The sequence below is a fragment of the Cicer arietinum genome, chromosome 2 (assembly GCF_000331145.2).
Source record: "Cicer arietinum cultivar CDC Frontier isolate Library 1 chromosome 2, Cicar.CDCFrontier_v2.0, whole genome shotgun sequence".
Classification (NCBI taxonomy): domain Eukaryota; kingdom Viridiplantae; phylum Streptophyta; class Magnoliopsida; order Fabales; family Fabaceae; genus Cicer; species Cicer arietinum.
Window position 1 is genome coordinate 41,615,300 of NC_021161.2, and position 11,490 is coordinate 41,626,789.

Consider the following 11,490-nt stretch of genomic DNA (forward strand, 5'->3'; position numbering starts at 1 on the left):
ACTATTTTATTGTGATTGAGTTAGATTAACTTTTGATATTATGTTCTTGAATGTTTCTCTTTATTTGTGATATTTTGACTACTTGCGTGTTCTCATTGTTTAACTTATTTTGTTACATGATTTCGAAATTCACCTCTCGTTGTTTGTGTTTGGCGTTTTCGATAGATGCAAACGAGTTGTACCCATTAGAGTGTTGGAAGTCATCTTGTTTTGGAAACTCTTATTATATGAATTGTATTAACGTGAATTTTGAACATCTTTTATTTTGGGGATTCTTGCTCTGATAGTCACATTGAGTTGGGTCTATATTTCCAATTAATTCTAAACTTATTTCCACGCACTTCCAAGGAATTTTGTTGTCTAATATTATGACTTTGAGTTATTAAGTTTGATGGAAATTTTTGGATTAATGTGACATATTAAATGATTACGTGATACTCTTTACCTTATAATAATGTTTTGATTGTTTATATGTTTTCTTGAAGAATTTCAATTTCTTTTAAAAAAAACCTAAAGATTAATTTACGGTTTAGGGTGTGACACTATTGATATGCTCAATAATGTTTGTTTGTTAACTTATCTATATTTGTGGTAGTTTGATCATAATCAAAAACTAATGGGGAAACATTGTTTGATGAGTTGTCATCTGACAATTGAATACATTAGGGAAACAACAGCTCCTCAAATTTGACATTTTGGAGACAAAAAAATTTATATTCGCATATCATACAGAATGAATCCTTATGTTCTTGGTTCGTAACCTAGAAAGACAAGTTGTATTGCCCTATAATCAAATTTGGAAAAATTAGATATTAAAGTGGAACCGTAATAAAGACATCCAAAGACTTTTAGAGTATTTAAATTATGAATGACATTATGCAGGCATTCATATGATGATTTATTAGACAAAAAGGAAGTAGGTATCCTATTTATCAAATAAACATCATAAACAATAACATAAGACCATAATTGTTTAGGTAAGCTAGACTAAAACAATAGACCATGAGCTACACCAAGAATGTGTTGGTGTTTTCTTTCAACTTTCTCATTCTGCTGAGGTGTCTCTACAAAATTGGTCTAATAAATTATGTCTCTTGATGAATAAAAGTTTGGCCACATGAATTCCACACCATTATCATTGCACAAAATTTGAGATCGGCATTATATTGAGTTGAAATCATAGTTACAAAATTATGTATTTGTTGCCTATTTTCAGACTTATGTTTCAGACATATCTAAAATTTTGGGTTGAAATGACATTAAAGGACCCTCAAATGTCAACATGGACTAAATCAAAAGGAGCACAAGAATTGTGAACACTATCATAATAAGACAATCTATTTTGCTTAGAAAAATGACATATATCACAAATGTGTTTGCTACAATTGATAAAAGGATTAATTATTCTTAAAGTGTCAAAGCATTTATCAGAGGTATACCCTAATCTAAAATTTCAAATGGTAGAAGAAGGAATAGTCCTAATGTTATTTGTATAATTTCCATAAGTGTTGAAACTTCTAGTTTCTAAAACTTGAAAATAGTATAGCTCATCTATGAGATTAGATGTACCAATCTTCTCCATTGTCCTCATATAATCTATAACATAATTTTTAGTAAGGAAAATAGTGGAACATTTTAAAGATTTACATAGTTTTGATATTAAGATCAAGTTAAAGGAAAATTAAGGTAAATGTAAAACATTGTCAATCTTTTTATTAGTAAATTTAATGGTGCCAACATAATTAGAATTAGTAGTATTTCCATTTGGCAATTTAATATTTATTGACTTGATCTTGAAAACATCATGATAAGTTGTTAATTTAAAACAAATATGTTCAATTTCCCCTTAATCCAACATCTAGGAGTTATTATGAAATTGGAAATGTTTACCTGATGCCTCTAAAGGGGAAAGGCCAACTTCTAATAAAGAACCAACATGTATGTTGAATGACTTGTTTCCAAGTTTGCTTGTTGACTTAGCGACAAAATGCTCTTTGGCTGATCTTGAGTGAAAGGTGTTTGGTCCTTGATAATATCATTCTAATCAGATTCTTCATCATGAACTTTGTCATCATCTTGGTCACCATATGCATTATTGGAGAAATATTCACTTTTAGGCTTTGGTGGAAAACCATGTTTCCTATAGCAAATGTCTATAGTATGTCCTATTTTCCCACAATATGTACATAGCTTTGTATTACCCTTTCGTTTGTTGTGTTTGTCACTTGTTGCATTGATAAAGGCTTAAGATTTATCCAAGTTTTTTCTCTTGGCATTTTCAACTGTGGGCAATGTCATCTGCCTTTCTTATTGCGTTACAAGTGAAAGAACTTTATTTATATTAGGTAATGGCTCTCTAACAACCACCTAAGATTTAACTATGTCAAAATGGTAATTAAGACCAATCAAGAATGTTATAACTCTATCTTCTTTAGTATACTTAACCAAAAGGCTAAATTACATTTGTGGTCCTTTAACTTAATTTCAGGTAACGTTTTAGTCCTTTATCTTTTTTTTTTCTCGACTTGGTCCTTTATTTTAATTTTAAGTGACAATTTGATATTTTATGTTTTAAAATTTCAACAATGATATCCCTTTTTATACAAAAATTCAAAAAAAAATTCAATCAAAATTCATAAAATTAATTATATTATTCAATATAATACAAATTTTATCAAATTCGTAACGCAAATCTTCAAATAAACTCATATTTTCATACTTTATTTGATATTTTTAGGAATAAAGGACTAAATCGGGAAAAAAAAATAAAGGACTAAAACATTACCTGAAATTAAGTTAAGGGACCACAGATGTAATTTAGCCTAACCAAAATACATGTGCATGTAGGTTGGGGCTAAGATTATCCAATTCCACCCATTTTATAGTCAAGGTTGTAAAAAATTCAGATATAGAGGTGTTATCTTATCTCAAACTGTGGTTTTCTTTATTTAATTCTGAAATGCGAATTAGATCCCCTTGAGAGATCATTTCTTTTAATTTCAACCATACATTGTGTGTTATGTTGTTGTTGTTAGCTTTTTATTTTTATCTTAAAAGAGATAGTAAACTTCACTATAATTAACCCATCCAACGACATTTGTCAGTTGAGATAAGACTTAAGAACGATTATTATCCAAAAAATAAATGAAATAACATTTTTAAATCTTTTTTTTTATATTTTTCAAAAAATGAAATAAGACATTTGAACTACTCTAAGCGACATCAAAAACTATATAAAAAATTTCATCTTTTAGATATTACGATTTTAATAACTCATGTTAGCAATATGTTCACTAATTATCTAGTAAACTTCACTATAATTAACCCATCCAACGACATTTGTCAGTTGAGATAAGACTTAAGAACGATTATTATCCAAAAAATAAATGAAATAACATTTTTAAATTTTTTTTTTTTATATTTTTCAAAAAATGAAATAAGACATTTGAACTACTCTAAGCGACATCAAAAACTATATAAAAAATTTCATCTTTTAGATATTACGATTTCAATAACTCATGTTAGCAATATGTTCACTAATTATCTCGTAATTTCTCAATTTATAATTAATATTTCTCATATGAACAATTTACTCACTTTTTATCTTATAATTTCTCAATTTATAACTAATATTTCTTTCATTCATATTCCTTTCATTGGCCAAATTATTTGTATTAAGAAGAATAATGTTAAATAATTTGCAACAAAAATAATTAAGATATTAAAGTAAAATAAAAAACGATCACAAAAAAAAAAAAAGGAAAATAAGAAACCTTGTCAAAAGAAAAAGATATATAATAAGAAACGTTCGCTTTGGTTAAAAAAAACACGTGCATAGGTGTTATAAAAGAACTAGATATCATATTGTGTGTGTTTTAATTTCTCCATTCAATACAAATTATGAACTACTAAATTAAAATCACATATTAAAATTCATAAAAACGGTAAAAAATAATCATGCTCAATTAATTAATTGAGTTTTTATAAAAAATAAAAAAAAATCGTCAAAAAAATTAATCATGACAAAGAAATTCCATACCAATTTCCTAATTGAATATTCAATTAATATTGAACATAATGTATTTTTAAAAATTAAAAACTCTAGAATTGAATCGAGACTATGTCAAAAAAATAAAGTGTTCCAATAAAATAAAAAGTAAGGTAAAAATGATATAATCAAACAGAGTATGTAACAAGGAAATTAATTATTTTACCATTTCTTTACCATAAATTATAGATCAGACTTTTTCAACAAAATAAATATATAAGTTTTTTTCTACTAAAAACCATGTTTTTAGAAAAGCATGATTTGTTATTTATGTCGAAGCCCATATAAATAAGAAGTTACCAAATAATATCACCTACTCTATAACCTCATATTATCTTTGATATAACTTTGTTTCTTGTCTGAATCGCAAGTCACAGCATCATGTCTTCTACAAAAACCACACTAATCATGTTTTTAACCTTATCAATGTTAATAGCATTGGCATGTTGTGAGGTTAGGGCTCCAATCAAGGTATAACAAGAAACTCTTAAAACATGCAACTATATTTTATCTTGTAAAAAGTACAATAATTTAGTAGTAGTCTTTTTCTATCTTAACAAATAAAAATAAAGTATTTCTTTAATGACATGTGATAGAAATTTAGACATTTTTAAAAATAAAGTTTTAAAATAAATAAAAATTATTATATTAAATATCATGTCTCATATTTAAATTTAAGGTATTTCAATTGTACATGAATTTCTACTAATGTTGACCATATTTTATCATGTCATGTGTGTTTGATGTGTATTGAAAAATAAATTTGATAAGATTAATTTATCATATCTAATATTTGATATACAACATATAACCAAATGATTATATTACGTTAAAATAATAAATTTTCTTTGTAATTTTTTTAAAAATAATATTTATTTATTTTTTTGAAATAAACAAAAAAATACTAAATAAAATATAAATAATTTATGAAGTAATTTTATATACTTGAAAAAACTATTTATGCTACTAAAAAACATATATTATTAATAAGTAAAAAACATATATTATAAGCAAAGATTCAAAATATAAAATAAATTAAAAAGCCATTAACCTCAAACGTGTTTATTTACTTTTTTTTTCATTATTTTTTTTATTATATTTTTTGACAGATTAACATTGAAGATAAACTACGTAGGACATGTGGTGCTCACAAGGCGCCAGATCTCACGATCAGCCAAGCTGCAAATGCTAAGTTTAATCCAGGGCCATGGCCGTACATAACACTTTTCTTCCTCGTTTTTGCTTTGTTGAAGTTTGCTCATCCTTTAATGCTTAGTGGAATCTTTTTTGTGCTATTTTTGGTGGCATCAATCCTCTTCTTACGTGTGAAGTAGCTAGTTTTCTATACTGAAATTTAGTTCTTAGTAAATGTTTAACTGAAGTACGTTAGTAATTATAGTAACAGTCTAAGTATTTGATTATTTGTTTATAAATAGTTTACTATTGCAACTCCCACCATTATTTGGTGGATGATGTTTCGTAACATTCTTTATAATCATTTAATTTATTTTTATTCATTTTCTTAGTCTTTTCAACATTTCCTTTATATTTATTCTATTTGTTAAAAAATTTACAAATAAATCCCAATATATTCTAAGTTTTTACTATTTTATTTAATTAAGGTATGATGATTCTTTTACGGGAGAGATTAGAGTTTTATTCTTTAAAAATATATATATATATGATGTAAAACACTTTTTGATCCGGTAATTATTTAATTTTGTTATTTGTTTAAAATTAATTTTATTCACCATAAATGATTTAATTTCAATTTTATTCGCACAAATGAAAAATAGTTCCTATGCCTCCAAATTTATCATAAATTTAACTATTTACAAAAATATAGACATATAAAATTATTTAAATTTAAATTTCTACGAATCATACTTCATTTTAAATTAACTATTGTCTTAATTCTATTTGATACATTGAAGATAATAAATGTGAATATATTTTTTAATATTTATTGCGTAGAAATTTAACTCTTTCAGCTAGAATTATATCGATCATTTAATTAAATTAATTGATCTTAAAAACTAAGTATCCATTTTGAATAAATAAATTAAATAGGATAACATGTGATAATCATTTTGAATTAAAAAAATTAAATAGGATAACATGTGATAATTGAAAACTAGCATGTGCATCCATATTGAATAAATAAATTAAAGAGGATACATGTGATAATCAAATCATAACTAAAGTAGTCAAAATGAATATATACAGTACATTCAATTATTTAATTATTTAATTATTCTAAGTTAAGGGAGCTCCTAATATGGTCCCAATTTATATAAAGTTTACCGGTGATTTATTATTCATGTATCAACATGAATCCCCACACTTTGCAACATCAAACAACTAACATAACTCAATGATGGTAATAAATAATAATGCCTAGTTAAAATAACACTACTTTTTTTTTTCTCACAAATTTTACGAAAAAAAACCTATTATAGTAGGTAATAATTTGAGGACCACATATGGACCCTATAAATTGGGGACCATATTAGGAACTCCTTTAAGTTAATTCAAAATTTGAATTTGAGTTTTTGCAGAATTCTATCGCACTAAGGAATTTACCAAAATAGGTACTAAAGACTCCAAATTTTTGGGAGAAACTTTACATTCATTGTCAGCAAAAGTTAACTTGCAACTCAACATGAAAAACTTTGTGCAACCATTCACATTAGACTAGAAATATACACCAAATTTTCATTGAAACTACGTTCACATAGAAGACTATTTTCATTATAATATAAAAAAAATGCAAACATAACATGAAAATAATGTTACAATAGAGTAAACATAATACAAGATAATGATGTCTTTTCAAGCTTGCTTTTTATCCATAACCATCTTCTAACTTTGATCAATTCCACGACCTCTTTTCAATTCAGATGAGCATCATTATATGAAATCTTAACCTTATGTATCCATAAAGACCATAAGATGCAGATTAAACCATCAAAACATGGTTATCACTTCTCAGTACTCATTACCTTATTGTCTCATATACATTATTAAAACCACAAGCATAAGAAAGACATTCAAATTACAAAGAACTAAAGATAGCAAAAATATACAAAATCACATTTTTAAGATTTTTACTAATTAAGCAGCCAAAATGGGAACCCTTTTATGCCTGATAAAACGCTGTCGAAGCGTATGATAGTTGTTTCTATAGTGCTCAAGCGAGAAGCAAAGTTGCCGAATCACCTCACGTTTTTGTTCAGCTGCTTCAAAAATCTCGGTTTTTTGTCTCTCGACCTGTTCCTCGAGTTGCTTAGCTTTTGTTTTCATCTCTTCTATGTGTCTATGTGCTTCTTCCATTCCGGAAATCAGTTGTACATGTTCCATGTGTAGTTGGTTTAAATGTCGGTCGAGATGTTCAATCCTACCATCTCTTGAATTCACATCTTCCTTGAGCGAACCTACTTCTACATTGAGATTATCTCTCTCTAATTTTAAGGTATCGAGGCTTACATTGAGAAGTTTTATGTTGTTCTCTCTCTCCTCAATCTCGGCCTTTAAAAGCTCAATTCCGTTGTTGAGCACTGCCTCCATCACTATCTTTTCAGATTGTATGTTTCTGATGTCTTCTTCAAAAGATCGACCACGACATTCCCATTCTCTGATCAGCTCTTTTAAATGTGTCTGTTCCTCCAACAACTTGGACATTTCGGACTTCAACTGAGCTTTCTCGGGGAAGATTTTCTGCTCGGCATCGGATACAGCGGTTTTCAAGTCCCTGATCTCATGATCGCGGTCTGATAGACTAGCTTTTAACCTCACAAGTCTTTCTTGGAGTTTGGTGCTCTCTCTTTTCTCACTGTTGAATTTGGTTTTCCAAGCAGCAATGTCTTTTTGAGCCGAGTCAAGTTGATCCTGCAGATTCTGAATTCTTTCAGAGGATTTATTGACCTCAGTTTTCAGTGAAGCAACTTGCGTTACAGAAGCCTTGAGATTTTTTTTGGTGATTTGAAGCTCCTCCACGAGTGACGCAGTGTCACTACTCAGCTCAAATAATTCCTTATCGACACCATAAATGCTTCCTTGATTTTCCAATGCCTTGAGTTCAATACCGGCATCCATATTTCCTGAATCCAAGGATCTGTAGTTTTCCAGATGAGTTTTTAGTTTACTTATTTCTTCTTCCGAAAGTCTTAACTTTTCGTTCGCAATCATCAGTTCTTGTTCATATGCATTAATTTTGACATAAACATCTTCGACATTCTCGTTTCCTGCCCCACTCGATGAAACCTCTGTGTGTTCCCCTTCCTGTGTCCATAGCTTTTCTTTTACTTCACGGAGTTCATTTTCCAACTCGGTTATTCTTCTGTTCATCCCCGGATCACTACCGTTCCGCGAGAAACCTGAATAGTTGTTGACCGATGAATCATCAGATTCCTCCTCAGAATCCGTCATAGTCGAGGACTCATCTCTGTCGTTTTGGTTTATATCAGACCCATTTCCGCCGGATCCAAGAAAGAAATCAAACCCGGAAGCTCGGTTGCTAGATTTACGATGAGCCATGTTTGGAGAGGGCAGAGTGGAGGACGGTTCAGAGCCAGTGTCTGAAAAACCTGAACCTTGTGATTGGAGATCAGACAGTACATTTTTCTTCAACTCACCGGTCACGTGATCATAACGTTCTGCTAATGACCGGTAACCACGGTAAAACTCCTCGACCAAAGCGATCAATTCTGGTCTCTTCTTGTAATACATTTCAGCTTTTTTCGCGAATGAATCTGCATCCTCTTCTATAAGCTTCAACATTCGTTTCACATTACGGTCCATCTCTGAGGTTAAAGATGATTTTGTCAATTTCTTCGGTGACAATGTGATGAAATATGAATATGACATGGAATTATCATTCAAATCACAAATCCCCTAAATCCTTCCAAATATTAATAATTTACTTTAAAAAATCAAATATTTATTTTCTAGTTTTTTCCTAGGACTAGGAATTCATGTAACATAAGAAACCAGCAAAAATTATGAAAGTGGCAGCATATAACTATAAAAATGAGAACTATAAGGCACTCTAAATATTGGTACCCTGCCTAGTTGACAGTAATATTTTATAGTCAGATTGAATTTTGACACAGAATGCTAGAAAACATCCCAACTGGGAAGCTACTGGAAATGTTTTAAAAACCGAACTGTTCAACCATTTGAACTACGGTTCAGTTATTTAAGCCATTAGACCATGTTTCGCCCTAGTTCAAGCAGTTGAACCATACCCTAAGTACAGTTCGGATTTTTTAACATTGGCTAGTGGTACTTTGTGGGTAGAGGACATGATTCTAGCTATGAAGTATAAACTCTGACACACATGCATATGAATACATTTACATATCATACACACTCAAAAGTTACAAAGCATACTATTTGAGGTTATCTAATATCAAATTAAAAGTTTTAGCATTTCAATTGTAGTTGCTAACTTACCTTCAAGATTTTCAAAAAGCCACTTAGAATTCTTTGGACTAATATGACTATCCCACCACCAAGAATGTGACTTCCTTGATTCCAACCTCTTCATTTGCTTACTAGACTGAACCTAATATAACAAAAGAACCAAACATCATCATATGCAAATGAACTTTAATAACATAATAAATTAACAAAACACATGCATTTAGCTCAAGTTCCATGACACTTACCCTAGAAGCAGCCATGTTCCAGAGAAAGTGCTAGATAGCTCCTAAAACTCTGATTTATCAACAATAAACCCAAAACATGTAAGACAAAAAATAATTCAACAATCAAGTAAAATAATTATTAATTAACATAACATTTGAAGATGACTTCAAAAGATATAGTATGTATATTAATTTTAAAAAATTCATATGAATTTAATGTGGACCCCACCTACATGGGCCTGTATTCCACCGACCCAGGCCCAGAACGAAAAGACTGCGAACAAGAAAGGCGTGAGTTTCGCGCGGACAATTTTAAAAATCAAAATAATAAATAATAAAAAATTTAACCAAGGTTTTGACCAATTTTATTATTTTATTTCATTTTTGGTGAATATTTTATTTTTGAATTTATTTATTATCTTCATTTGCTGGATATATGAAGAACAACTGGGCGCATCCAAGATACAGCTATATCCACGCGTCCTAGCGCAATCACCGCTCCAAGACGTGGTTGTTGCGTAAAAAAATCTCTCTATTTTTTGTATAAAATAAAAATAATTTGATTGACGAAGAAAACAAAAATAATTTAATTATTATTGTAATCGTAACTGTTTATATAAATATACAGTTGAGAAGTTAAGTTATTTTTGTAATTTTATTGATTTTGTCGAAAAGTCCAAAATTGGTGTCTTCTCCGGACAAACAGATAAGATTCAATCGGAAAAAGATAAGAATTATAATTTAATTTAATTTAATAAATAAATTGAATAAAACAATTATTTCACTCCAGACAAGTACAAAAACAGCCGAATTTTGCAAATAATGATAATTAGTAGAAGTGATTTGAGATAAAAGAAAGAGTTAAGTTATTATTACCTGAATGAAGGGAGTGTATGGAGGAAGTAGAAGAAGGTGCGAGAAAAAGCAATGGATCTGGGAATAGAGAGAGAGAGAGAGAGAGAGAAATGTGTGTGAAAGTGTTAAACATAGGAAGGTGACTATGTGTAGTGGGGACAAGAAAAGAAAAGAAAAGAAAGTGGCCGGGAAGGAAGTTTGTTGTTTGTTCTATTTAATGTCCATAAACATCCCAGTACTCCACTCTCTTCCATCTTCTTTAGTCAATTCCTACTTTTTTTTATTGGAAAAAATCTATAAAGATTAAAGGTGATATATTTTTAAAATTTATTTTGTTCCACACGAAAAGAACTCAGAATTTTTTCATTTTAATAATTGTTGTTAATTATTTATTAAATTAAAATTAATTAAATTATTTAAAAAATAAAAATACTAATAATTAAGTAAAATAAAGTACATTAATAAATAATAATAATAATAACAAATGATAATAATAATTATTATTAAAAATAATTATAATTATAATTAAAAATAATTATAATTAAAAATAGTAAATTATATTATAAATTTCAAAAAAAATATATTAAAAAAAAAACATCAAATCTGAGTAGATGTGCCCGCAAAGTTTGGACAATGTTTCTTAGTATGACCAGAGACCCGACATAATTCGCATTTTCTTTGTACTCTCTATGTAGTGTCCATTTCTGTTCTAATGCATTTGCTCTTTGGGCGATCTTTCTTGACTCTCTGCATTAGTGAATTGTGATACACCTTTATATTCTCGTCAATATTCTTTGTTTGATATGAGTGGAAACACGTCGTCGTAGACTATTAGTACATTTTTCATCTTGTACACATCAGGTATAAGACTCCAATAATCATATTTTATGTTAGAACATATTGCTATGACATGTGAACAAGGCATATGTTTAACTTGAT

At 29.0% G+C, this 11,490-nt stretch overlaps 1 protein-coding gene across 2 annotated transcripts; it reads right to left on the bottom strand.

Moving 5' to 3' along the window:
* Positions 1–6,777: 6,777 nt before the first annotated feature.
* On the bottom strand, positions 6,778–10,769 carry LOC101494540 (protein NETWORKED 4A-like). 2 transcript variants are annotated; one of them, XM_004490663.4, is made up of 4 exons: positions 10,573–10,769; positions 9,718–9,766; positions 9,503–9,614; positions 6,778–8,850 (listed from the first exon to the last, which is right to left on the bottom strand). In XM_004490663.4, exons 2-4 carry the CDS (start codon positions 9,730–9,732, stop codon positions 7,163–7,165), a joined length of 1,815 nt encoding a protein of 604 aa, XP_004490720.1. In that variant the 5' UTR covers positions 9,733–9,766; positions 10,573–10,769; the 3' UTR covers positions 6,778–7,162. The 2 variants fall into 2 exon arrangements, with proteins under 2 accessions (XP_004490720.1, XP_004490721.1); XM_004490664.4 differs by lacking the exon at positions 10,573–10,769 and adding an exon at positions 9,926–10,270.
* Positions 10,770–11,490: the final 721 nt, after the last annotated feature.

Excerpts from the sequence above, each read along its gene's own strand:
- LOC101494540 (XM_004490663.4), bottom strand. Across the intron at positions 8,851-9,502 it reads GCTTTTTGAAAATCTTGAAG|AGATGGACCGTAATGTGAAA; the intron begins GTAAGTTAGCAA and ends CTTTAACCTCAG.